This window comes from Dendropsophus ebraccatus, unplaced genomic scaffold, assembly GCF_027789765.1.
Source record: "Dendropsophus ebraccatus isolate aDenEbr1 unplaced genomic scaffold, aDenEbr1.pat pat_scaffold_616_ctg1, whole genome shotgun sequence".
In the NCBI taxonomy this organism is placed as follows: Eukaryota; Metazoa; Chordata; class Amphibia; order Anura; family Hylidae; genus Dendropsophus; species Dendropsophus ebraccatus.
Window position 1 is genome coordinate 1 of NW_027210215.1, and position 27,635 is coordinate 27,635.

The window sequence follows — 27,635 nt, forward strand, 5'->3', positions numbered from 1 at the left end:
AAACAATGATGTATTCCATGAATCAAAAACAACACAGCAGGGACGTTTCAGTCCTATCGGTAAGGACTTTTTTCCAGCTAGTGAGCACACTCCCCTGGCGGGGTTATATATCACACAACTCCACACAAGCGCAATTAATCACATGCATCACGTGATTTACAAAGTGATAAAGATTATTTCAGTACCATACAAAAGTGCATATATTTGTAACAGTAACTCAACATATATTGATTTTCTTCACAAAATGACAAGTGTCCATATGGGGAGCATTTCTAGTCCCAAATTAGTGCCAAAGTCCGTGAATGTGACAAGTCCTTTGTGCAAACATATCCTGGAAATCCAGAAGAATTAACATACTAAAAGAGATGGGCAGCAGTGTTCACCCCTTCGCGCATTTATCTGCCGAGATCACAATAACTTTGGTACGTATCGCTCACTAAAACGCAACTAGGTGCGTGTCGTCTGAACGAGCGGCTAAATTGCAGGTTAGCCGCCTGGTGGTCGGTATTACTTCTGACCCGTCTGAAGCTTCTCAGTGAATTATGACCAATGTGGAGGGCTCACCTATTAGCACAGATGCGTACAGTTAGGTTTCTCCCACCGTACACAAACGGAGATCATGTTCCCCTCCTCACCAGAGCGTAGTCAGGCAATTTCACTCCGAATCTGTGGGGCTCACCACGGTCTTGTGAATAAAATGCTGCTTCCGGGGTCATATACACAATAATCATGACTCAATTGCAGATGTGCAGGCAGAGTATTATACGCGGAGTGATCACTGTTCTTCCCATCTCCACTGATCGCTTGATCACAATCTATAAATGAAAGAAACACAGGAAGTATACTAATGTTGTGTGAACTGGGGCTCTAGTGTGCTCTTACACTTACTTGTGCTCTTAGCGTAACTGTCATTCCAGGCCCAAATTCCCCCACCCCAGCCAAACAGTAGGTTATGCCTAGGTATAATCATACATCCAGTCATTTAGCTGAAATCATTTGGTTTAGTCCTTTTCATCCCCTGTACATGCTGCAGCTGCCGCCTCAGTAACTGTCCTGTATTTCGGCTGGTGGGCGGGATCCCCCTTTGATGATGTCTGCCCTTCCTTTCTGCCTCACGCAGCCTTCCCTCACTACCCATAATCCACCACAGAGGACAGACCAATCAGAGCACTGCAAGCTCTGACACCCCCCCTCCCATTCTCCTAGCACAGCCTATGCCGAATACAGTCACACCAGAATAGCTAGAAGATGGTACAGCAGAGAAATAGTGGACATTATGGTTATATAATAAAATACGTTTGTTATACATACAGCACTTCCACAACACTAATTCTGATTATTGTTTGTCTCCAACTATAGTATCTGCAGCTGTAGAAAGACTAGCACTCCCATGATGCTTTCACTGTCATACCATGATGGGAGTGGTAGTCTTGCTGCAGCTGCAGATGTCCTGCACACTCCTATAGTAATGAAAGAAGGGCAGCAGGACGTACTACTGAAAAGTAATGCCCCCTCCTCCATCCCCTGCACTGGAATGGTCTGGTCTGCATCAGCTCCTGCTATGGCTCCCTCTCTCCACACAAATCCACACATGTGACAGAGATGAAGATGCAGAAATCTGCAGGGAGAAGCTGCAGCAGCAGCACCTCCATCCCTCTGCAGTGACCCCTGCTCTCTCCTGCTGCCGTGTATGCAATCCGTGCATAGGGGAGGGGGAGGGGCTGCACAGCAGAAGAGAAAGTGGAGATGAAGACAAGATGAAGCCTTGCTGGGCTGTCGGCATTCAATCTTCACATAAGGATCTCCCTGCTCTTTGAAGCTGACAGCTCCCTCACATCCCACTGCAGTGACTAGGAGAGGACGGACTGAGAGATAAGATTACATGCCGGGAGTCTGGACAGCAAGAGAGGAGGGTGGGTCAGTTAACCCCTTTCTTGCTGTCCAGACTCCCGGCATGTAATCATCACATTCGTATCTCTCAGTCCGTCCTCTCCTAGTCACTGCAGTGGGATGTGAGGGAGCTGTCAGCTTCAAAGAGCAGGGAGATCCTTTGTGAAGATTCTGATTGGGACGGCAGCACCTCTCTCTATGTAGTAGGAGCTATGACACAGCTCCTATGTCCCTGTACAGGCTGGGCATCGGCTCCTACACGGGAGCGCGCACGTAGGCTCTGAGGGAGGTGCTCAGAGAGAATCCGTCTCACAAAGGCAGAAAACGTGAAGACGGACTTTATTGAAAAGCTGTGAAAGATTGTGCAGATAACAAAGGCTGGGGGGGGGGGGGGAGGATAAAAGTCAAGATTAATTGGACTAGATGACAAGAAAAGCTGATAAAGTATATTAGTAATTAATTTGAAAACGCTTAATCTATGCAAGTAAAAAAAAACAAAAAACATGACAGTTACACTTTAAGGGCTAAGGTCCAGTTACTAGATGAAGGTTTTCGGAGGGATCCAACACAGGAAGCACAAAATAAATTACTGATAGGCCAAGAAGAACTGGATGAATATTTATTGGATAAGGCCCAAGCACAAACGGGTTTATGGCTAAGAAAAGATACTGTTCTGGGGTTCCAAATAAGATGCTTATGAAGTTAATGAGAAATCAAGAGGGAAGTAGAGACATCCATGTAATTCGCTCCCCAGAAGGCGAAATAATAAACACGCATGAGGGCATTCTGGACGGCTTTAAAGTCTTTTACCAAAAACTCTACACATCTGAATGTGTGGTGAGTCGGGAGGACATGAAAGGGCTGCTCCAGAGGGCCTGTATGCCAAGAATAACACAAGAACAAAGGGGTCGGTTGGGGGCTCCGATTACTCTAGGGGGGCTGGAGGAAGTGTTGGAGGGTGCCCCGAATGGGTCCGCTCCTGGACAAGACTGTCTGCCCTTTAAGCTGTACAAGAAACATAATGCCCGCCAGGTATTACATAGGGAGAGAGGAGCCTGCCCGCCAGGTATTACATAGGGAGAGGAGCCTGCCGTCAGGTATTATATAGGTAGAGAGGAGCCTGCCTGCCAGGTATTATATAGGTAGAGAGGAGCCTGCCTGCCAGGTATTACATAGGGAGAGAGGAGCCTGCCCGTCAGGTATTATATAGGTAGAGAGGAGCCTGCCCGCCAGGTATCACATAGGAGAGAGGAGCCTGCCCGCCAGGTATTACATAGGGAGAGAGGATCATGCCCTCCAGGTATTACATAGGGAGAGAGGAGCCTGCCCGCCAGGTATTACATAGGGAGAGAGGAGCCTGCCCGCCAGGTATTACATAGGGAGAGAGGAGCCTGCCCGCCAGGTATTACATAGGGAGAGAGGAGCCTGCCCGCCAGGTATTACATAGGAGAGAGGAGCCTGCCCGCCAGGCATTACTAGGGAGAGAGGAGCCTGCCCGCCAGGCATTACATAGGGAGAGAGGAGCCTGCCCGCCAGGCATTACATAGGGAGAGAGGAGCCTGCCCGCCGCCAGGTATTACATGGGGAGAGAGGAGCCTGCCTGCCAGGTATTACATAGGGAGAAGGAGCCTGCCCTCCAGGTATTACATAGGGAGAGAGGAGCCTGCCCGCCAGGTATTACATAGGGAGAGAGAAGCCTGCCCGCCGGGTATTACATAGGGAGATAGGAGAGAGAACCTGCGCCCCAGAGACGCCCACCCTATAAATGTATCAAGAGTCCTGCTTATGGCAGCAGCGATACGTGTGGAGTTTCTCCACTGACGGACTGGGCCGGTGGTATACAGGTTGTATGGTAAATGTATAATACATTGTGTGTGTTTGCATTTTATGCATTGTGCCTCCGATGTTCCATTTCTCACTCGCCCTCCCACATTCTTTTATAAATTCTTTATTTATAGAAACTTTTATGGACAGACAGAGGAGGAACGACAAACGGGGTAGGCACACCCCAAAGGCAATCAGGTATAAACAGCAGCAATGTCATAAAATAGAAATGTAAGTTATGCGAACAAACCATTCGGAAGGGGTCCAAGGTCACAAGATAAAAAAAAAAAAAAATGATTCTTGCCCCCCTTCCTTTCTTCAATAATACACAAAGTAGTAAGAGTCCGTTCAGCCAATAGAATAATATATTACGGCAGGCTTGGGGTGTCCCCCCACCACCGGCCCACTCCACCTGTACCTTTTAACAGGAGAAGGAAACAAAAAAAGAAAGGAGAGAAAAGCCCACAGGGGTAAGATAAAGAATCAAGGGGGGAAAGGTGCAAAGGAGGTGGGGGGGGGGGAGGCGGGGATACATGAGGGGAGGGGGAAGGACACTGAAGGGGGGGGGGAGGAGGACATCAAATGGCCAGCCGGGGGAGAGGAAGTGCGGGCAGTGCCAACACTTCGCCCCCCAAAAGAAAGGGAGAGAGTGCCTACCTCTAGTCAGGTAGGCTGTCCTGCAGTTGACCCCGATATTCATCCGTGTTTTGAAACTCAGACCAGGGCAGCCAAGTGCCGGTGAAACGGGCATTCTGGTTGTGTAATTCAGAGGTCAAGTCCTCCATTCTCATAAGTCCATTAACTCGCGATATCCATAAAGAAATTCGGGGAGGGGGGGGGGGAGGTGCGTTTCCAATAAATCGGGATGCACGACCTAGAGGCCATGACCAAAAACCGCAAGAGGGAATGTCTGTATTTTTTAGTGGAAATCTTGGTGTGATGCAGAAGGAAGAGAGCGGGGGACAGATCAGCCGCAGTGCCAGTAACTTGGCGCGTGATCTCCTTCACTTTGTCCCAGAAATACGTTAGGGAGGGACAGGACCAGAAAATGAAGGATCGTGCCCTCCGCAGTACCACACCTCCAGCAGGTAGGGTCCACTTCGCATGTAGACGCGTCGGTACCAGGTACCAGGTACCAACGCAATAGGAGCTTGTAGCCAGCCTCTTGAAACCACGAGCTCACACAGCTCTTGTGTACCAGAGACATAACAACGGTTCTCTGTGTAGGGGTCAGGCTCAGATGGAGATCAGACTCCCATTTCGTAAGAAAGGATGGAGGTTCCTGGTCAGGGGGGGAGATCAAGTCAGCGTAGATAAGCGATAGAGCGTGACGCAGCTGACCAGATCCCACACACAGTGTCTCCAGATAAGTTTTAGAAGAGGAAAATTGAGACGCTGGTGGCAACGTGTGCAGGAAGTGAACAAGCTGAGTGACGCGCCACCTACCCAGGGGTCTCGGGTCAGAGATGGCTTCAAGGTCAGCCTGCGAGAGCCACGCTCTGGAGGGCATAAAGTGTGGGGCCCTAAACTTGCCCGCCTGGACAAACCCGGGGTCATTAAGGCCAGGGGTAAACGCGGGGTGTCCCAAGACCGGCGTCATGGGGGAGTGTAAGGGAAGCAGGCGAGAACGAACCGTCGGAACATCACAAACTCTGATTGTCGGACCAATGGTAGGACGAGCCCTAAGGGCGCCCAAAACAGTACTAGGCACCCAGGGGGCACATGCAAGAGGAACATTGGTAAAAGACTGTTCTACTCGCACCCAAGGTTTCAAGTCAAAATGTCTGCACCAATCCACCACTCTAGTTAGGGCTGAATCAATGTAGTAGGAGTAGATGTCCAGCAGCGCCACTCCCCCATTATCTTTTGTACGGCAAAGAAGAGTACGTTTGACACGGGCTAGTTTGGAACCCCATATAAATTTGGATTGAGTTGAGGCCACCGCCCGGAAAAAGGACCTCGGAACCCTGGCCGGCAGGCACTGAAAAGCGTAGAGGAGCTTTGGGAGAAGGTTCATTTTAAAAATGGCCCACCAACCAAACCAAGTGAAAAGGCCTTTGCTCCAAGACGAGCAGCAGGATTGAATCTTAGCCAATAGAGGAGGGAAATTGGCCGCGTAGAGGTCCTTCAGATCCGGAGTGAGGTAGATGCCCAGATATTTTAGAGTCCTAGAGGCCCAGCGAAACCTAAAGAGGAGCGGATGGAGGTCACCACGTCTGCTGGCAGCGATATGTTCAACGCCTCCGACTTCGAGTAATTGATTTTGAAGTTGGAAAGAGAGGCGTATAGCTCCAACTCGCACATGAGAACAGGGAGCGTCACCATTGGATTCGTGACGAAAAACAAAAGGTCGTCTGCGTATGCTGCGATCGTATGTGTGTTGCTCCCCACCCCCAACCCCCGGATATCCTCGCATGAGCGAACGGTTCTCAGGAAGGGCTCCAGGACCAGAACAAAAATGAGAGGGGAAAGTGGGCACCCCTGCCTCGTCCCGTTCTGGATAGCAAAGCTGTCTGAGAGGATGCCATTCACCCGGACCACTGCGGAAGGATTGGAGTACAGAGCCATAATCCAAGACAGGAAAGTGGAACCCAGACCCAAGGCCCTAAGGGTCTCTTCCAAAAACGTCCAGTTGACCCTATCGAAAGCCTTCTTGGCGTCAGTGGAGAGAAGCATAAGCTGTGTCCGTGAGAGAGAGGCTTTATGGATCAGGCCAACTGCACGTATGGTATGGTCGCGAGCCTCGCGTCCGGGTAGGAAACCCGTTTGTTCCGGGTGAATGATGGCCCCCAACAGGGGAGATAGTCGGGTGGCCAATATCTTTGCGAAAAGCTTTAAGTCCACATTTAGCAGAGATATTGGGCGGTAGTTGGCACAGAGTGTAGGGTCTTTACCCTCCTTAGGGATAACAGCAATTACCACCCTAGTCATGTCAGGGCGGGGAGGGGCGCCCTCCGCCAATGAATTGAAGGCAGATAGGAAGTGGGGGACGAGAAGGGGAGATAGTGCCTTATAATAATTCAGTGTAAAACCGTCCGGCCCTGGAGCCTTCCCCGTCTGAGACACCTTAATGGCAAGTCGCAGTTCCTCTTCAGAGATCGGCACTTCCAGCGAAGTCAAGGATTCATCCGACAGCCGTGGAAGCCCAGATCTGGAGATATAATCCTGCACTCGGGATCTGAAGGAATATGGTGGAATATAAGGACGCATAGAAGTCCCTGAAGACTCTCGCAATGCCAACCGGCAAGTGCTCCGCTGCCCCCGAGCGGTCACCTGAGGTACATAAGTCTGAGCTTGTTGGGTTCTAAGTGCACGCGCTAAGGTCCGGCCACATTTATTCCCAAACTCGTAGAAATGACGCCGGCACTTAGTCAGGGATGCTTTAGCTTTATCGAGGAGATGGGTCTTGAGGGTATCTCTAGCAGCCAGTAATCTCCCCTGTAAGTCAGGGGTCGGGGCCGATTTATGTGCGAGATCCAGCTCCCGGAGTTCCCTCAACAGGCGAGAGGTTTTCGCCACCTTTTCCCTCTTGAGTCTCGCCCCATGTTTCACCAAAATCCCCCTAGCAACGCACTTATGCGTCTCCCATACCACTGCGGCCGAAGTATCTCCAAGGACGTTGTAAGCAAAAAATTCCTCTAATGACCGTTTGAGGTCCGCTAGGACCGCTACGTACTGGATTAAAGAGGGGTTAAGCCGCCAATGCCACGGTTCGGGAATCAGTACCAAGGAGACCATGGCATGATCCGAAAAAGTGATGGTATCTATGTCAGCAGCCTGGAGAAGGGGTAAGTCTCTATGTTTCAGGAGGAAGTAGTCCAACCTGGAATAAAACATCGTGTACCGGGGAATAAAAGGCATAGTCTTCAGGTGTCCACTAGCTGATGTTCGTGTAGGAGTGAGTCTAAAAGGGCAAGCTGCGTCCGGTTCACATGGGAGGAGCCCCTAGAAGTGTCTACAGATGGGTTCAGCACCACATTAAGGTCACCCCCAACAACCAGCACCCCCTCAGCGAATTCGTCAATGTCGTCAAGGTAGGTTTGCATTGCATGTGCCTGGCCCGAGTTGGGGAGGTAGAGGGAGGCAAATGACACGACCCTTCACCATGAGCATTCGACCCTCATCATCACACCGAGACTCCAGCAATTCCCAAGGCAGGGTTCTAGAAATCAGGATACTGGTACCCCTAGCTTTCTGAATGGGGGAAAAGCTATGATAAGCAAAAGGAAACCAGGAGTTAGTTAATGAGAACCTATGAGAAGAGAGCATATGGGTTTCCTGCAAAGTCCACCTGTATATTCTGCTTTTTAAAGAGGTTCATCATGATGGACCTTTTACCGCTGTCGTGCAAGCCCTTAACATTGAGGGACCCCACTCTGAGCTGAGTCTGTAAGCGGGAGGCCATAGGAAGGGCGGGGTGGGCGTGAGGTAGGAGGGGAGGCGGAAGGGTAGGGTGACAGACAAGGGGGAGGGGGGAAGGGAGAGGTAGCACCCGCGTCTTTAATGGCTGCCAATGCGGGCTGTAGCAGGCGGCGCACTGAGACATCCGGGAAAAGGCGTATTGGGACCCCCTCGTACTGTACAGTACCTGAGTTCCGCACCGCCGCCATGATAGCCTCTTTCTCTGCAAAATAATGCAGCCTACACAGAACATCTCTGGGGGCCGAGGTGCCGCGTGCAGGGGCCCTCGCCACGCGTCGGACTCTGTCTATGGCAAAAGTAGACTCCAGGGGGCGGTTAGTAGCAATGTTGAAAAGCTCTGAGACCCTCCGTGCTGGGTCTTCATCATGTGGCAATTCGGGGAGGCCTTTGATACGGACATTGTTACGCCGTCCCCTATTCTCCTGGTCATCGAGAAGTATGGCCAGCTGCTGTGTGCGTGCTCGGTTGCACACCATTTCCCTCTCCAGCGTCTCTATCCGCCCAGTGAAGGCGGAGGACGTCTCCTCAGTGACCGAGGTGCGCTGGGCCAGGGCCTCCACCTCATTCCGCACCGCGGCTATGGCTTGTTGCTGTGCGGACTCTATGCGCTGCACCACAGCACCTGGTGAGGAGGCGGTCTCCATAGTGTGGCGTACAGTCCTGGCAGGTAGCGGCCCAGAGTCCGGCGGCCAGTCAGACGGATCCCGGTCACTGTCGCCCGAGTCCGCCCAAGCTGCCTGGGAATCATCCTGTCCAGCGGGGAGAGCAGGTAAGGGGCGCGAGGAGGAGGCCGCCGGCGCCATATTGCCTCCAGCAGCCAGCGGTCTGGGACCGGAGGGGTGCAGGAACCGGTCAATGCAGGCGGAACCTCCCGTGGAACGGGTCACCGGGTGGTGTGGGGTCTCCGTCTTCTTATCCCTGCGACCAGCCATGCTGAATGGAGGGTAACCACTGGAAAATCACCGAGGTCTGTGTGAGTTGGCCCTCCCACGTTCCGTCTCTCTCTGTCGCCCTCCCATGTTCCGTCTCTCTCTGTCGCCCTCTCACGTTCCCCCTCTCTCTGTCGCCCTCCCACGTTCCGTCTCTGTCGCCCTCCCACGTTCCATCTCTCTCTGTCGCCCTCCCACGTTCCATCTCTCTCTGTCGCCCTCCCACGTTCCATCTCTCTCTGTCGCCCTCCCACGTTCCGTCTCTCTGTCGCCCTCCCACGTTCCCCCTCTCTCTGTCGCCCTCCCACGTTCCGTCTCTCTGTCGCCCTCCCACGTTCCGTCTCTTTGTCGCCTGCCGCATTCCGTCTCGTTCCGCTGCCTGAAGTGAGTGGTGCTCATCAGTCCCACAGAGGGTAATTGGAGCAGCAGTGTGCGTCCAGCACAACCACTCACACAGCCCTGCAGCGGTATTACATTATTACATTCCTCACTTCCCCCCTGTGGATAGATAACAACTGCTGCATGTGCTGCTACCTTTATTCAACCCATATAATTCTGATGATTTGATTGGCTATCCTTCCTTTTTTTTTTTTTTTTTTTACAAAACACACAACAGCAGCACAACAACAATCCACAACGATACAGATACAAATCAAGATTTATTTTAGACCATAATCTGCCACATCTAGCGGATGGTATAAAAATAATATAGACGACCTAAGGGGCAGCACCAGGAATCCGAGGCATAGCCAGGCAAGAAAAAATTAATTCTAACAAATAATATATATATTACATCAATTAAAATCAAATATTTCTCATAAATTGAAAAAGAAAAAAAAAAAAAAAAAAAAAAAAAAATAGTGCTCAGTACTTTTCCCCCATGGATCCCGCTCACAGATCACAGCCTCCTCAGTACTTTTCCTTCATGGATCCCGCTCACAGATCCCAGCCTCCTCAGTACTTTTCCTTCATGGATCCCGCTCGCAGATCCCAGCCTCCTCAGTACTTTTCCCCCATGGATCCCGCTCACAGATCACAGCCTCCTCAGTACTTTTCCTTCATGGATCCCGCTCACAGATCCCAGCCTCCTCGGTACTTTTCCCTCATGGATCCCGCTCACAGATCCCAGCCTCCTCAGTACTTTTTCCCCATGAATCCCGCTCACAACTTCCAGCCTCCTCAGTACTTTTCCCACATGGATCCCGCTCACAGATCCCAGCCTCCTCACTACTTTTACCCCGTGGAACTCGCTCAGATCCCAGCCTCCTCGGTACTTTTTCCCTATGGATCCCGCTCACAGATCACAGCCGTCTCTGTTCTTTTCCCCCATGGATCCCGCTCACAGATCACAGCCTCCTATCTGCATTAACATTTCTCACATTCCAGACAAGAACAAGCGGTTTCTTTTCTATGTGATTTGTTTGTAAAGAAATGTTTGAATTATCCACAAGTCAAGACGTCTTCTCTCCGGTGTGACTTCTCTAACGATTCCTTAGTTTTGCGATAGTAAAAAGCCTTTCCAACATTTTCAACAGGAATATGGCTTCGCGCCGAGCATAAACACGCCCCCCCTTCTGCCACAGCTATCTGGTCTAAGTGGATGATGTTCATGGATACGCCTACTTATCTCACACATTCTACCTCTTAATCATGACTACCGCGGATACTATGGCGACGGTCTTGCCCTGTACTCTCACTGTTGGCATCCCCTCCTCTCCTAGTCCGGGGCTGTGCTGGCTCTCCTCTTCTTCTTCTCCCTTCTATCCCGCTCTTTTCTTTGTTGGATTAATCTATGTCTATTACTCTTCAGTGACCCTTCAGCAACTATATCAAGGTCTGTTACCAAGCCCTAATGTTGCATTGCACTGTTATATGTTTAGTGCTATGCTCTATCTAGTTGGGCTGTCTAAGCTGGCCGGGTATTATTAACCCGATAGATGTTATGTTACTGGAGATTTTCTGCAACATGCTTATGACCATGTTATTCATGAGGTTATTTGTGGCTCTGTTCACTGTGATATAATCCTGTATGTTGCCTCCCCCTCTTCCTTTCTGTATCCCCATTTAACCTTTCAATAAACTCATCTGAATTAAAAAAAAAAAAAAAAAAAAAAGGAATATGGCTTCGCTTCCTTCGTAACTTCTCAAGCGTGTTACAAGAACTGGTTTATGTGTAAAACATTTCCAACATTATGAACATAAATATGTCTTCTCTCCTCTGTGAACTCTCTCGTGTTTGGAAAGACTTTTTTTAATTGTAAAACATTTTCCACAGTCTGAACATGTATACGGCTTCTCTCCTGTGTGACCTCTCAAATGTTGTGCAAGTAGGGATTTACTTATGAAAATTTTCCCACATTCTAAACATGAATATGGCTTCTCTCCTGTGTGCCCTCTCACATGTTTTATAAGATCTGAATTATTTGAGAAACATTTCCCACATTCTGAACATGAATATGGTTTTTCTCCTGTGTGAATTCTCTCGTGTATAACAAGATGTCCTTTCTGCTGAAATAATTTCCCACATTCTAGACAGGAATATGGCTTTTCTCCTGTATGAATTCTCTCGTGTCTAACAAGAACAGATTTACTTGAGAAACATTTTCCACATTCTGAACAGGAATATGGCTTCTCACCTGTGTGAATTCTCTTATGTATAACAAGTTGGGATGAATGTATAAACAATTTTCCACAATCTGGACAGGAATATGGCTTCACTCCTGTGTGAATTATCTTATGTGTAACAAGAACTGATTTATCTGAAAAACATTTTCCACATTCTGAACATGAGAATGGCTTCTCCCCTGTGTGACCTCTCTCATGTCTAACAAGAACAGATTTATTTGAGAAACATTTCCCACATTCTGAACAGGAATATGGCTTCTCACCTGTGTGAATTCTCTTATGTATAACAAGTTGGGATGAATGTGTAAACAATTTTCCACAATCTGGACAGGAATATGGCTTCTCTCCTGTGTGACCTCTCTCATGTCTAACAAGAACAGATTTATTTGAGAAACATTTCCCACATTCTGAACATGAATATGGCTTCTCTCCTGTGTGACTTCTCTTATGAATAACAAGTTGGAACGTATGTGTAAACAATTTCCCGCATTCTGAACAGGAATACGGCTTCTCTCCTGTGTGAGTTCTCTCATGTGAAACTAAAACAGATTTATCCGAGAAACATTTCCCACATTCTGAACACGAAAATGGCTTCTCTCCTTTGTGGCCTCTCTCGTGTCTAAAACGAGCCGAATTACTTGAAAAACATTTCCCACATTCTGAACATGTATATGGCTTGTCCCCTGTGTGACTTCTCTCGTGTATATCAAGTTGGGATTTCTTCCTAAAACATTTCCCACACTCAGAACATGAATATGGCTTTTCTCCTGTGTGCATTCTTTCATGCTTAACGAGACTTGATTTACAGGGAAAACCTCTCTTACATTCTGAACATGAATATGGCTTCTTAACTCTGTAAATTCTTTCATGCCTGACAAGAACGGATTTCCTTGAGAAACATTTCTTACATTCTGAACAGGAATATGTCTTCTCGCCTGTGTGACTTCTGTCTGTTAAAAGAATTGAGCTTTTTATATAACTTTCCACATTTCTCTCTTTAAATCCTGCCCACCCCCTCCTCACCTGTCCTTGTGGTCGCAGTGTGCGAGTGGTCGGGAGAAGATTCCTCATGGTCAGGAGGATTATATGATAGATCTGTAGTGTGACATCCTGGATATACAGTAAGGGGGAGGAGGGCTTCTCCTGAGGAGTGCTGCTCCGCACCTTCATGCTCTTCTTTATAATTCAGCAGTAGCACAATATTCTCACTGGGATTTCCTGTAAAGGGTAAAATAGGTATTTTTTCCCTAAAGAACAAACAAACTACAAAGTAGAGAAAGTAAGTTGTGAGTAGTAAGTTTGTATTCCATGAATGGGTCGGTTAGTCGGCAGCACATCCTGACTCACACCCTGAAGCTGCTGGAAATCCTCACTTCCTGGTCCACTCTGTCTCCACTTCTCTGTCCTCCCCCTCCCTTTTGAGACAGAGGTCAAGTGATCTCTGTATCGTCTTTTGTCAATGGCAAACTGTAACTAGCCATCTGTAACCCCGCCCACCACTGACATCACACCAATCAGTGATCACCTGGCCAAGGACAAGGAAACAACAGCCTCTTCTGAGCAGTATAGGGGAAAGGAGACACGGTTATTTCATCTCTCTCTATCTATGTATATAAAAGAATTGATAGACACAAAGACAGAAATTGTGTAGTGGGTAAAGTAGAAGAAAAAGAAGGGGGTCATTCACTCCATGAGTACAGACTGGGATTCTACCACTGCCCGTAATGTACAAGAGCCGGCTACATTACCATTTGTCATATAGTGTGAAAAGCTCTTACAATCTGGTAAAGTGGGGACGGACTAGTGCGCAGCATAAGGGGAGTCCCTCATGACAGGGATTGACAGGCCAGTAGCAGGTCAGATGGGGGGCAACAGGCTCAGTGTGAGCAGGTGGGGAGCACGTGCACAAGGGGGGAGGAGGAAAAGTGAGTGTGGAGAAGTAAACAGAATAGGTGGTTGGTCAGAAGGAAGAGGGGGGAGTAGCTGAAGGGGCCGGGGTATAAAAGTTAGCCACGAGTGGGGGTGGTCACCCATTGTGGTTTAGCAGGCAGAAATCGTCTTACCTGTACTGCTGCACTGTATTGCTTGCCTCATGTCTGCCGAGGTTCTGATGGAGAGGCTGAGGAGGATGGCCGATGAGCGGGGCCAGGAATGGCTGCAGACCCAACTCCAAGGTCTGCTGGGGTCCGGGGAAGCGGCGCCGCCAGCTCCTTCCCCTACGAGACGGACTAGGAGGTCACGTCCTCCTGAGCGCCTTAGCCCTGAAGTGACCCCCCGGGTCCGACGCTGAATCGGGAGCCCCTCTAGGGACCCTCCGGGTTCTGCCGCGGGCAGGGCCGCTTCCGCCCGGCGTGCAGGATCCGGGAGGAATCCCTCTACAAGGCGGGACTCGCAGCCGAGGGGAGAAGTCCTCTCCCCTCCTTCAGATGCCGTCGCGGGTGGATCGGGGTCCGGAGCGGCTGGTGCAGCGAGGCCTGGAGGGAGAAGAGCGCCAGCTCGGCGGGGGACCGCTGCGGTGAGAAGCAGCAGAGGAAGGAGGCAGGAGCAGGCAGTCGGCGGCCTCTCGGCGTGGGGAGGACTGCGAACAGGGTTCCCCTGGTTCGGGATGATCGGCGCCACTCGCCAGCGGAGGTGAGGGGGCGGAGCCACGCGGGCTTTGAGCGTTGCGAGAGTGACGAAGATGAGCGACGTCATCAGCCTCAGCCGGAAGTGCCCCAGCGTCAGCCACCGGAAGTCAGCCGTCAGGTGGTGCTGGATGTTGGTCACCGCGAGTCACCGGAAGTCAGCCGACGCAGACCGGAGGCCCAGGAGAGAGGAGAAGCCGTGCGTCCGGATCCAGGGTCGGCCGCTGTTAGGCCCGCCGGTCCCAGACAGCCGGGTGAGTGTGCAGCTGTAGCAGCGCCTGCGTTGGGGGGGTTGGGGAACGCGCAGCTGGGGGGTTTGGGGACATTGTTGTATGGGCTGAAGGATTTGTTGGCTGGTTTTGGCCCGGGCGTGGGCGGGGGAGGATCACCAGTACCTGCGTGGACGGGGGTCCGGGGGGTGAGTGGCAGTGTGGCTGGGCCTAGCGGGAGTGGGGAAGGTTTGGTGACGCCGGCCTCTGGTGGCGGAGGGGGGTTGGATAGGGCCCAGGGCAGGGAAACGGAGGTGGACGGGGAGGGTGTATGTGTGTTTTGAGGGGCCGTTGGGGGCACACCTCAAGCCGGAAGTGCGGGAGAAGGTATGGCGGGGGGAATATGTTGAGATTTTGTCACTATTGCAGCTAGAGAAATTTAACCTGGATAAGGTGAAGCCGTCTGAGGAGAAAAAGGACAAGGAGGAAAAGAAGAGGTATCGGTTGATACCTCGAACTTTTACTAACTGGTTTCAGACAGCGGAAGGCTTTGCGACTCAGCATTTGTTGGGATCACAAGGATATCAGCTTGTGGCTGCGGGTGACGGCACCAGTACGCACGGGGGTGGGGTCCCAGTCCTTACCAGGGTCCGTTGGAGGTCCTAGCCAGCCCGGACATTCAACGGCGGCTCAACGGGGGCTGTGTTTCCTCTTTAACGAGGGAAGTTGTAAGTACGGAGCTAGGTGCAAGTTCAAGCACGAGTGCTCCTTCTGCGGGGGTACCCATGGGGCGACGCGCTGTTTTAAGAAGAACAGGCAGCAAGGAGGGAGGGACGCGGTTGGAAAAGGGGGTGACGCCGGTGCGTCTGGAGGCAATGCGGGGGTTTCTAAGTAGATACTCGGATCGTGCTTCGGCTGGTTTGTTGGAAGAGGGATTTGCGGTGGGGTTTCGTATTCCGTCTGTTGGAGTCTCGGAAGGGGGGGCAGCGGGGCGGCGTAACTTGAAATCGGCGGAGGCTCACCCGGGGGGTGGTGTCTGCAAAGTTGGGGAAAGAGGTGGCTCTGGGACGGATGGTGGGTCCGTTCGGGGCGCCCCCGTGTGCGGGTTTCACCTTTGGGGGTGGTGCCGAAGAAAGAACCGAACAAGTTTCGGTTGATTCATCACCTATCATACCCCAAGGGCTCCTCTGTGAATGACGGGATAGACCCGGAGCTTTGCTCGGTGGTGTATACCTCGTTCGACGAGGCGTTGCGGTGGGTGCGGCTGTATGGAAGGGGGGCATTGTTAGCAAAGGTGGATGTGGGGGCAGCTTTTCGGCTGCTTCCGGTCCACCCAGATTCTATGCCACTGTTGGGCTGTTTTTGGGAAGGGGCTTATTTTGTGGACCGCTGTCTGCCGATGGGATGCTCGCTGTCCTGCGCCTACTTCGAGGCGTTCAGTACGTTTTTGGAGTGGGTGGTGAGGGACGTGGCTGGCATCCGGTCGGTCATCCACTACCTGGATGATTTTTTGTGCATTGGCCCAGCGGATTCGAGGGTGTGTTCGGTTTTGTTGCGTACGTTGGAGGGTTTTTTTTTGGACTTTGGGGTTCCCCTGGTGGTGGAAATGTCAGAAGGTCCGGTTACGGCTTTGAACTTTCTGGGAATACGGATCGACACAGTGCACATGGAGTTCAGCTTGCCGGAGGATAAGCTGGTAGACCTCAGGGCGGTAGTGCGGAGAGTAAAGGGGTTGCGGAAGGTGACTCTCAGGGAGTTGCAGTCCCTCCTCGGCAAGCTTAACTTTGCGTGTCGGATCAAGCCAATGGGGAGTGTTTTCTGTCGTCGCCTGGCCCAGGCGACGGCGGGTATCACATGCCCCCATTATTTTGTGCGGCTACGGCGAGAGCTGAGGGACGACCTGGGGGTGTGGGAGTCGTTCCTGGCGTCGTATAACGGGAGGTCGCTGATGATGGACTTGGTCGTGGAGGCGCCGGACTTGGATTTGTTTACCAATGCGGCTGGGGTTGGGGGTTTCGGGGCGTTTTTGCAGGGGAGTTGGTGTTGGGGTTTGTGGCCGGAGTCGTGGCAGAGGGCAGGGCTGGTAAGGAACCTTACGTTGCTCGAACTGTTTCCCATAGTGGTGGCGGTTACCATTTGGGGGAACAGGTTCAGGAACAAGAAGAGTGCGATTTCACTGTGATAACATGAGCGTGGTTTCAGCAATTAACGGGTTGTCGGCATCGTCCCCCCGGTGGTGCGGTTGCTACAGCATCTAGTATTGCAGTGTTTGTTGTTGAACGCTTGGGTGACGCCGGTGCATGTGCCCGGCGTTTCTAACTCCATAGCTGATTCTCTCTCTCGTTCACAGAGGGATCGTTTCCGGTCACTGGTTCCGGACGCGAACGAGAGGGGGGATCCGTTCCGGAGGAATTGTGGAGGCTGCCCTTCGGTCAGCCTCGATTGTTTTGGTTACGGGGTGTTGTGCAAGTTGTTGGTTATCTGTTTTGTTTCCTTCTCAGGTCCCGAGCGGACCTGGTGTGGATACTTGGACATTCTTTTGTATACTGGAGAGCGTTACGTGCAGCGGTGCGGCCGGACGGACGGCAACTGGGCATTTCACGTGCGGAGGTGGTGGTTCGATGGTTGGGGGAGAGAGGCATGATGTGGAGGAGAGTGCTTCCGGAATTCCATCGTTATGTACGGTTGGATAGGGAGCCGGATGTGCTGTTACTTCATGTAGGGGGGAACGATTTAGGGGCCCGACCGATCAGGGAGCTGGTGGCCGACATGAAGTTTGACTTTCTTCGGTTATGGTCACAGTTTCCGAAGCAAGTGACGGTCTGGTCGGACATAGTGCCGCGCAAGGTGTGGCGGGGGGGGGGGGGGGGCGCTCGGTAGCGCGGATTAACAAGGCGCAAGTTAAAGTGAACAGAGCCATGGGGAGATTTATGGCGCGTAATGGGGTGGTGGCTATACGGCATATGGACTTGGAGGCGGGTGTTGGAGCATACTGGAGGCGGGATGGGGTACACCTAAACGCTGTAGGCACAGACATGTGGTTGCTGGGTGTCCGGGACGGGATTGATGTGGGGGCTCCGAGTGTGGCGGGACGCCAACACCTAAGGGGTCAGGAGTTGGCGTCTGTGGCGGGTGGGGGTCCTCGGGGTTTGGTGTGGACTGGTCGTGGTGGGAGGGGACCTCGGAGTGGTTCCGGACTCCTGGGAAAAGTAAATACAATTATTGGGCTGGGCGGCTGTAGTTTGCCACCATTAAAAGGGGTACAGTTATACGCACACAGGTGCTTGGTTGGTGCCTCTGGGTTATGTGGCCCGTAGGCCAGAGGCAAATCCTGAGTGCAGTTGGGGTCAAGTTTTAATAAGCCGCCTGAGGGGATTTTTGGGGCTCCGAGGACCGCCCCGTCAAAATAAATATGTTACAGTTTTGATATGTTTTATACTTGGTGTAATAAACAGCTGCTGTGGCCATTTAATTCCAGAACGGTGTCTGTGGTTATTGGGAAGGGAAGGGGACAGAGTGTAGTAGAAAGGGGGGCCTTAGTAGGGCGGAAGGGCCTTGGCAACTACCCTAGGTCATGCACAACTTTTTTGTGCTAGACAACTAAAGTGGTGTGCACCCTAAAAACAGCAAAATGTAGGTAAACTGGTAAACTGCAAAAGCTGGGAAAATGCTGGGATCTGTAGTGCTGAAAAGAACTCCGCAAACAGATCACCTGCATCACAGAGATCACTGCATCGCTCCTATGGGAAAGGCTTGAAGTGTTACTGTAATGTAGCTGTAAGGTGGAGCCCCCCCTTATATCCCTGTGACCCCCCCCCCCTCACTATACATATATACACAGGGGGGGGGGGGTTACGGTAATGTAGCTGTAAGGTGGGGCCCCCCCTTATATCCCTGTGCCCCCCCCTCACTATACTGCACTATACATATATACACAGGGGAAGGGGGGAGTGTTACTGTAATGTAGCTGTAAGGTGGAGCCCCCCCTTATATCCTGCCCCCCCCTCACTATACTGCACTATACATATATACACAGGGGAAGGGGGGAGTGTTACTGTAATGTAGCTGTAAGGTGGAGCCCCCCCTTATATCCCTGTGCCCCCCCCCCCTCACTATACATATATACACAGGGGGAGGGGGGGAGTGTTACTGTAATGTAGCTGTAAGGTGGAGCCCCCCTTATATCCCTGTGCCCCCCCTCACTATACTGCACTATACATATATACACATGGGGGGTGTTACTGTAATGTAGCTGTAACGTGGAGCCCCCCTTATATCCCTGCCCCCCCTCACTATACTGCACCTATACATATATACACAGGGGGGGGTTACTGTAATGTAGCTGTAAGGTGGAGCCCCCCCTTATATCCCTTTGTAACTCCATCCTCCCATACCTGGTATAGCAGCTCCCGGCGTCTCCTCCTCCTTCACCTCACTCATACACGGGGGATCGCCCATCATCCTCTCTTCTTCTGCTTCATCCTCCACTTTTATACTAGTCACATCTATCTGCTGATTCTCTAAGGCGATCTCCTCCTCCTCTGCTTTCACCTCGGCCTTAATGTCAATCAGACTTTCACCCTAAACAGATGATAAAAAAAAAAAAAGTTAAATTGTCCTTCAATCCCTTCATGACCAAATGTTTAAAAGACTTTACCTGATTTCCCTCTGGACAGTCCTGGGAATACAGAGGACGGGGACACCTCTCTGGTGGATTCCTGTCACTGCCTCCATCTGTAGGGAACACACAGGGAGCCAATCCATTATACACTGCTACATGTCATCGGGAGGAGGGGGATAGGAGGAGGAGGATGGGAGGGGGAGGAGGATGGGAGGAGAAGGAAGATGGGGGGAGGAGGAAGATGGGGGGAGGAGGAGGAGAAAGATGGGAGGATGAGAGGAGGAGGATCAAGGGGACCAGTAAAACAGGTTTTACTTTTGCAGCCAATGCCCCCCCCCCCCCCCCCTTACACTGCTGATCGGCCATGAAATCCGTCTCCTCTTGTGCTTCAAGTTTAAACTCAACTTTGATATCGATCAGATCTTCCCTCTAAACAGACAGAAAAAAAATAAGAACTCATATGAAACTTGATCCTTGTCATATTGTGAGGAGCCTTCCGCACCCCCTACCTGATGATTCTCTGTACAGTCCTGGAAATAAAGAGGACGGGGACATCTATCACCTGCTCGCTGATCCTCCATCATGAACCCGCTGCTCCCGGTACAGATCCTTGTGTCCTGTACAGGAAGGAAAAAGTTATTTCACACATAACACAATGTAACATCCCTCCTCCTGTAAGCTTACCTTACTGCTGGGGTCACACTGATAGTAACACAATGTAACATCCCTCCTCCTGTAAGCTTACCTTACTGTTGGGGGTCACAAACTGATAGTGACGCAATGTAACATCCCTCCTCCTGTAAGCTTACCTTACTGCTGGGGTCACACACTGATAGTAACACAATGTAACATCCCTCCTCCTGTAAGCTTACCTTACTGCTGGGGGGGGTCACACTGATAGTAACACAATGTAACATCCCTCCTCCTGTAAGCTTACCTTACTGCTGGGGTCACACACTGATAGTAACACAATGTAACATCCCTCCTCCTGTAAGCTTACCTTACTGCTGGGGTCACACACTGATAGTAACACAATGCAACATCCCTTCTCCTGTAAGCTTACCTTACTGCTGGGGGGTCACACTGATAGTAACACAATGTAACACCCCTCCTCCTGTAAGCTTACCTTACTGCTGGGGTCACACTGATTAGTAACACAATGTAACATCCCTCCTCCTGTAAGCTTACCTTACTGCTGGGGGGGTCACACACTGATAGTAACACAATGTAACATCCCTCCTCCTGTAAGCTTACCTTACTGCTGGGGTCACACACTGATAGTAACACAATGTAACACCCCTCCTCCTGTAAGCTTACCTTACTGCTGGGGTCACACACTGATAGTAACACAATGTAACACCCCTCCTCCTGTAAGCTTACCTTACTGCTGGGGTCACACTGATAGTAACACAATGTAACATCCCTCCTCCTGTAAGCTTACCTCTACTGCTGGGGTCACACACTGATAGTAACACAATGTAACATCCCTCCTCCTGTAAGCTTACCTTACTGCTGGGTTCACACTGATAGTAACACAATGTAACACCCCTCCTCCTGTAAGCTTACCTTACTGCTGGGGGGTCACACACCTGATAGTAACACAATGTAACATCCCTCCTCCTGTAAGCTACCTTACTGCTGGGGTCACACACTGATAGTAACACAATGTAACACCCCTCCTCCTGTAAGCTTACCTTACTGCTGGGGTCACACACTGATAGTAACACAATGTAACATCCCTCCTCCTGTAAGCTACCTTACTGCTGGGGTCACACTGATAGTAACACAATGTAACATCCCTCCTCCTGTAAGCTTACTTTACTGCTGGGGTCACACACTGATAGTAACACAATGTAACACCCCTCCTCCTGTAAGCTTACCTTACTGCTGGGGTCACACACTGATAGTAACCACAATGTAACATCCCTCCTCCTGTAAGCTTACCTTACTGCTGGGGTCACACTGATAGTAACACAATGTAACACCCCTCCTCCTGTAAGCTTACCTTACTGCTGGGGTCACACACTGATAGTAACACAATGTAACACCCCTCCTCCTGTAAGCTTACCTTACTGCTGGGGTCACACTGATAGTAACACAATGTAACATCCCTCCTCCTGTAAGCTTACCTTACTGCTGGGGTCACACACTGATAGTAACACAATGTAACATCCCTCCTCCTGTAAGCTTACCTTACTGCTGGGGTCACACTGATAGTAACACAATGTAACACCCCTCCTCCTGTAAGCTTACCTTACTGCTTGGGGGTCACACACTGATAGTAACACAATGTAACATCCCTCCTCCTGTAAGCTTACCTTACTGCTGGGGTCACACACTGATAGTAACACAATGTAACATCCCTCCTCCTGTAAGCTTACCTTACTGCTGGGGTCACACACTGATAGTAACACAATGTAACATCCCTCCTCCTGTAAGCTTACCTTACTGCTGGGGTCACACTGATAGTAACACAATGTAACATCCCTCCTCCTGTAAGCTTACTTTACTGCTGGGGTCACACACTGATAGTAACACAATGTAACACCCCTCCTCCTGTAAGCTTACCTTACTGCTGGGGTCACACACTGATAGTAACACAATGTAACATCCCTCCTCCTGTAAGCTTACCTTACTGCTGGGGTCCACACTGATAGTAACACAATGTAACACCCCTCCTCCTGTAAGCTTACCTTACTGCTGGGGTCACACACTGATAGTAACACAATGTACACACCCCTCCCTCCTGTAAGCTTACCTTACTGCTGGGGTCACACTGATAGTAACACAATGTAACATCCCTCCTCCTGTAAGCTTACCTTACTGCTGGGGGGGTCACACACTGATAGTAACACAATGTAACCATCCCTCCTCCTGTAAGCTTACCTTACTGCTGGGGTCACACACTGATAGTAACACAATGTAACACCCCTCCTCCTGTAAGCTTACCTTACTGCTGGGGTCACACACTGATAGTAACACAATGTAACACCCCCTCCTCCTGTAAGCTTACCTTACTGCTGGGGTCACACTGATAGTAAACACAATGTAACATCCCTCCTCCTGTAAGCTTACCTTACTGCTGGGGTCACACACTGATAGTAACACAATGTAACATCCCTCCTCCTGTAAGCTTACCTTACTGCTGGGGTCACACTGATAGTAACACAATGTAACACCCCTCCTCCTGTAAGCTTACCTTACTGCTGGGGGGTCACACACTGATAGTAACACAATGTAACATCCCTCCTCCTGTAAGCTTACCTTACTGCTGGGGTCACACACTGATAGTAACACAATGTAACATCCCTCCTCCTGTAAGCTTACCTTACTGCTGGGGTCACACTGATAGTAACACAATGTAACACCCCTCCTCCTGTAAGCTTACCTTACTGCTGGGGTCACACACTGATAGTAACACAATGTAACACCCCTCCTCCTGTAAGCTTACCTTACTGCTGGGGTCACACTGATAGTAACACAATGTAACATCCCTCCTCCTGTAAGCTTACCTTACTGCTGGGGGGGGTCACACACTAATAGTAACACAATGTAACATCCCTCCTCCTGTAAGCTTACCTTACTGCTGGGGTCACACACTGATAGTAACACAATGTAACACCCCTCCTCCTGTAAGCTTACCTTACTGCTGGGGTCACACACTGATAGTAACACAATGTAACACCCCTCCTCCTGTAAGCTTACCTTACTGCTGGGGTCACACTGATAGTAACACAATGTAACATCCCTCCTCCTGTAAGCTTACCTTACTGCTGGGGTCACACACTGATAGTAACACAATGTAACATCCCTCCTCCTGTAAGCTTACCTTACTGCTGGGGTCACACTGATAGTAACACAATGTAACACCCCTCCTCCTGTAAGCTTACCTTACTGCTGGGGGGTCACACACTGATAGTAACACAATGTAACATCCCTCCTCCTGTAAGCTTACCTTACTGCTGGGGTCACACACTGATAGTAACACAATGTAACACCCCTCCTCCTGTAAGCTTACCTTACTGCTGGGGGGTCACACTGATAGTAACACAATGTAACATCCCTCCTCCTGTAAGCTTACCTTACTGCTGGGGGGGTCACACACTGATAGTAACACAATGTAACATCCCTCCTCCTGTAAGCTTACCTTACTGCTGGGGGGTCACACACTGATAGTAACACAATGTAACATCCCTCCTCCTGTAAGCTTACCTTACTGCTGGGGGGGTCACACACTGATAGTAACACAATGTAACATCCTCCTCCTGTAAGCTTACCTTACTGCTGGGGTCACACACTGATAGTAACACAATGTAACATCCCTCCTCCTGTAAGCTTACCTTACTGCTGGGGTCACACACTGATAGTAACACAATGTAACATCCCTCCTCCTGTAAGCTTACCCTTACTGCTGGGGGGTCACACACTGATAGTAACACAATGTAACATCCCTCCTCCTGTAAGCTTACCTTACTGCTGGGGTCACACACTGATAGTAACACAATGTAACACCCCTCCTCCTGTAAGCTTACCTTACTGCTGGGGGGTCACACTGATAGTAACACAATGTAACATCCCTCCTCCTGTAAGCTTACCTTACTGCTGGGGGGGTCACACACTGATAGTAACACAATGTAACATCCTCCTCCTGTAAGCTTACCTTACTGCTGGGGTCACACACTGATAGTAACACAATGTAACATCCCTCCTCCTTTAAGCTTACCTTACTGCTGGGGGGTCACACACTGATAGTAACACAATGTAACATCCCTCCTCCTGTAAGCTTACCTTACTGCTGGGGGGTCACACACTGATAGTAACACAATGTAACATCCCTCCTCCTGTAAGCTTACCTTACTGCTGGGGGGGTCACACACTGATAGTAACACAATGTAACATCCTCCTCCTGTAAGCTTACCTTACTGCTGGGGTCACACACTGATAGTAACACAATGTAACATCCCTCCTCCTGTAAGCTTACCTTACTGCTGGGGTCACACACTGATAGTAACACAATGTAACATCCTCCTCCTGTAAGCTTACCTTACTGCTGGGGGGTCACACACTGATAGTAACACAATGTAACATCCCTCCTCCTGTAAGCTTACCTTACTGCTGGGGTCACACTGATAGTAACACAATGTAACACCCCTCCTCCTGTAAGCTTACCTTACTGCTGGGGGGTCACACACTGATAGTAACACAATGTAACATCCCTCCTCCTGTAAGCTTACCTTACTGCTGGGGGGGTCACACACTGATAGTAACACAATGTAACATCCCTCCTCCTGTAAGCTTACCTTACTGCTGGGGGGGTCACACACTGATAGTAACACAATGTAACACCCCTCCTCCTGTAAGCTTACCTTACTGCTGGGGGGTCACACTGATAGTAACACAATGTAACACCCCTCCTCCTGTAAGCTTACCTTACTGCTGGGGTCACACACTGATAGTAACACAATGTAACATCCCTCCTCCTGTAAGCTTACCTTACTGCTGGGGTCACACTGATAGTAACACAATGTAACATCCCTCCTCCTGTAAGCTTACCTTACTGCTGGGGGGTCACACTGATAGTAACACAATGTAACATCCCTCCTCCTGTAACCTTACCTTACTGCTGGGGGGTCACACTGATAGTAACACAATGTAACATCCCTCCTCCTGTAAGCTTACCTTACTGCTGGGGTCACACACTGATAGTAACACAATGTAAACACCCCTCCTCCTGTAAGCTTACCTTACTGCTGGGGTCACACACTGAGGAGCAGAGATCTCCACACACAACACAACAGCAGTGACTGCCCGACCAGGAGCTGCTCTGTATCTGGTGGTGGAGGCTAGAATGTAGTTGCCACAGGTAGGTCTTGAGGACCTTTGATGACGTCATGCCCATGTGACCAGCCTCATGTGTGGGAGGAGCTATCTTCCTCTGCTCGGTTTTCTATGAGGCGGCTGGTTTCCCGCTTTTCATGAGGCAGCAGTATAGTGAGTGCAGTGTATATGATCAGCAGGAGGTAAACCACTGTTTTGAGGGGTGTGTGGGTGCACTGTTATGTGATGCTCTGCAGGGACAGGTTTGTGGGTGCACTGTTATGTGATGCTCTGCAGGGAGAGGTTTGTGGGTGCACTGTTATGTGATGCTCTGCAGGGACAGGTTTGTGGGTGCACTGTTATGTGTTATGTGATGCTCTGCAGGGTTAGTGTGTGTGGGTGCACTGTTATGTGATGCTCTGCAGGGTCAGTGTGTGTGGGTGCAATGTTCTGCAGGGAGAGGTTTGTGGGTGCACTGTTATGTGATGCTCTGCAGGGAGAGGTTTGTGGGTGCACTGTTATGTGATGCTCTGCAGGGAGAGGTTTGTGGGTGCACTGTTATGTGATGCTCTGCAGGGACAGGTTTGTGGGTGCACTGTTATGTGATGCTCTGCAGGGTTAGTGTGTGCGGGTGCACTGTTATGTGATGCTCTGCAGGGACAGGTTTGTGGGTGCACTGTTATGTGATGCTCTGCAGGGACAGGTTTGTGGGTGCACTGTTATGTGATACTCTGCAGAGACAGGTTTGTGGGTGCACTGTTATGTGATGCTCTGCAGGGTCAGGTGTGTGGGTGCACTGTTATGTGATGCTCTGCAGGGACAGGTTTGTGGGTGCACTGTTATGTGATGCTCTGCAGGGACAGGTTTGTGGGTGCACTGTTATGTGATGCTCTGCAGGGACAGGTTTGTGGGTGCACTGTTATGTGATGCTCTGCAGGGTTAGTGTGTGCGGGTGCACTGTTATGTGATGCTCTGCAGGGACAGGTTTGTGGGTGCACTGTTATGTGATGCTCTGCAGGGTCAGGTGTGTGGGTGCACTGTTATGTGATGCTCTGCAGGGACAGGTTTGTGGGTGCACTGTTATGTGATGCTCTGCAGGGACAGGTTTGTGGGTGCACTGTTATGTGATGCTCTGCAGGGACAGGTTTGTGGGTGCACTGTTATGTGATGCTCTGCAGGGTTAGTGTGTGCGGGTGCACTGTTATGTGATGCTCTGCAGGGACAGGTTTGTGGGTGCACTGTTATGTGATACTCTGCAGAGACAAGTTTGTGGGTGCACTGTTATGTGATGCTCTGCAGGGTCAGTGTGTGTGGGTGCACTGTTATGTGATGCTCTGCAGGGAGAGGTTTGTGGGTGCACGGTTATGTGATGCTCTGCAGGGTCAGTGTGTGTGTGGGTGCACTGTTATGTGATGCTCTGCAGGGAGAGGTGTGTGGGTGCACTGTTATGTGATGCTCTGCAGGGACAGGTTTGTGGGTGCACTGTTATGTGATGCTCTGCAGAGACAGGTTTGTGGGTGCACTGTTATGTGATGCTCTGCAGGGAGAGGTTTGTGGGTGCACTGTTATGTGATGCTCTGCAGGGAGAGGTTTGTGGGTGCACTGTTATGTGATGCTCTGCAGGGAGAGGTTTGTGGGTGCACTGTTATGTGATGCTCTGCAGGGTCAGTGTGTGTGGGTGCATTGTTATGAGATGGTCTGCAGGGGGGGGGGGGGTGGGTGCACTGGTATGCAATGTTCTGCAGGGTCAGGGGTGTGTGGATCCATTACTTTGGTTGAAAGCCCAGTGCCCCCCAGCCGCCAGCAGTGATACCCCCACCCTGTGGCACTGACCGTACCCCTTTGTCCCCTGGACCTTCAGTGCTGGCCACCACAGCCCCAACTCCCCTTCCCCCCGCCACCTGGACCCCCCCCCCCAGTGATGTTCACAAAGACCGGACACCATCAACCACCCCCACCCAGGACCGCAGTAATGATCCGGCTCTCTAAGTGACACAACTACCCCCCCCCCCCCCCCCCGAACTTACTGATGAAGACGGGCTCTGGGCTTCTGCTCCTGAATCGCTGTAATGATTGACTATGCCCCCCCCCCCCCCCCCCGGACCTCTGCGGTGCTGGCCGTCACAGCCCCTAACCAGCCTGTTCCCTCCCCCCCCATCATCCCTTCCCCACCCCACCCGGGTTCGCAGTTAAGATCATGCCCCCTGAGTGGCACAGCTCCCCCCTCACTGATGAAGATGGGCCCTGGGCTCCTGGACAGCTGTAATGATTAATGATCGGGCCCCCCATTCCTGGATTGTTGCCATGGTGCCCAACTGCAGCTTTAAAGGAAGGCCCCAGCGGGTGAGATGGGGGGACCTCACAGTGCAGAGTGATGAGTGCCCCTCTGACCGGGAGCCCGATGGAGTGGTGCCCCTTGTATAGCGCCCTGCTTGCTTTCCCCTCTGTCCACCTCCACACTCCCCCTTCCCCTGAACCTCAGAAGTTCTCTGACCCCCCCCCCCCCCCAACTGAAGGCGAAGATCCCCCTACCTCACCATACCCCGGACCCCCACCCGAACCTCAGCAGTCCAACCGTCCCCCGACAAAGGGGCTGATCCTCCATCCCAGGTCTGACGGACCTCAGCGGTGAAAATATCAGCAGTGACAGCCTGACAGGACCGGAAATTGACAG

General features: G+C 51.0%; 1 protein-coding gene across 1 annotated transcript; it reads right to left on the reverse strand.

Moving 5' to 3' along the window:
• Positions 1–9,930: 9,930 nt before the first annotated feature.
• LOC138778043 (zinc finger protein 271-like) lies at positions 9,931–24,973 on the reverse strand. The gene is made up of 7 exons (XM_069956357.1): positions 24,888–24,973; positions 19,654–19,761; positions 19,495–19,573; positions 19,181–19,257; positions 18,918–19,104; positions 12,714–12,908; positions 9,931–12,640 (listed from the first exon to the last, which is right to left on the reverse strand). Exons 2-7 carry the CDS (start codon positions 19,726–19,728, stop codon positions 11,256–11,258), a joined length of 1,998 nt encoding a protein of 665 aa, XP_069812458.1. The 5' UTR covers positions 19,729–19,761; positions 24,888–24,973; the 3' UTR covers positions 9,931–11,255.
• Between the last annotated feature and the right edge of the window lie 2,662 nt (positions 24,974–27,635).

Bases quoted from the DNA above. Each gene is read 5' to 3' on its own strand.
- LOC138778043 (XM_069956357.1), bottom strand. From the start codon at position 19,728: ATGATGGAGGATCAGCGAGCAGGTGATAGATGTCCCCGTCCTCTTTAT. The intron at 12,909-18,917 runs GTATGGGAGGAT...TACCCTTTACAG, and splicing joins GCCGGGAGCTGCTATACCAG to GAAATCCCAGTGAGAATATT. The intron at 12,641-12,713 runs GTGAGGAGGGGG...TTCTTTTAACAG, and splicing joins CACTGCGACCACAAGGACAG to ACAGAAGTCACACAGGCGAG.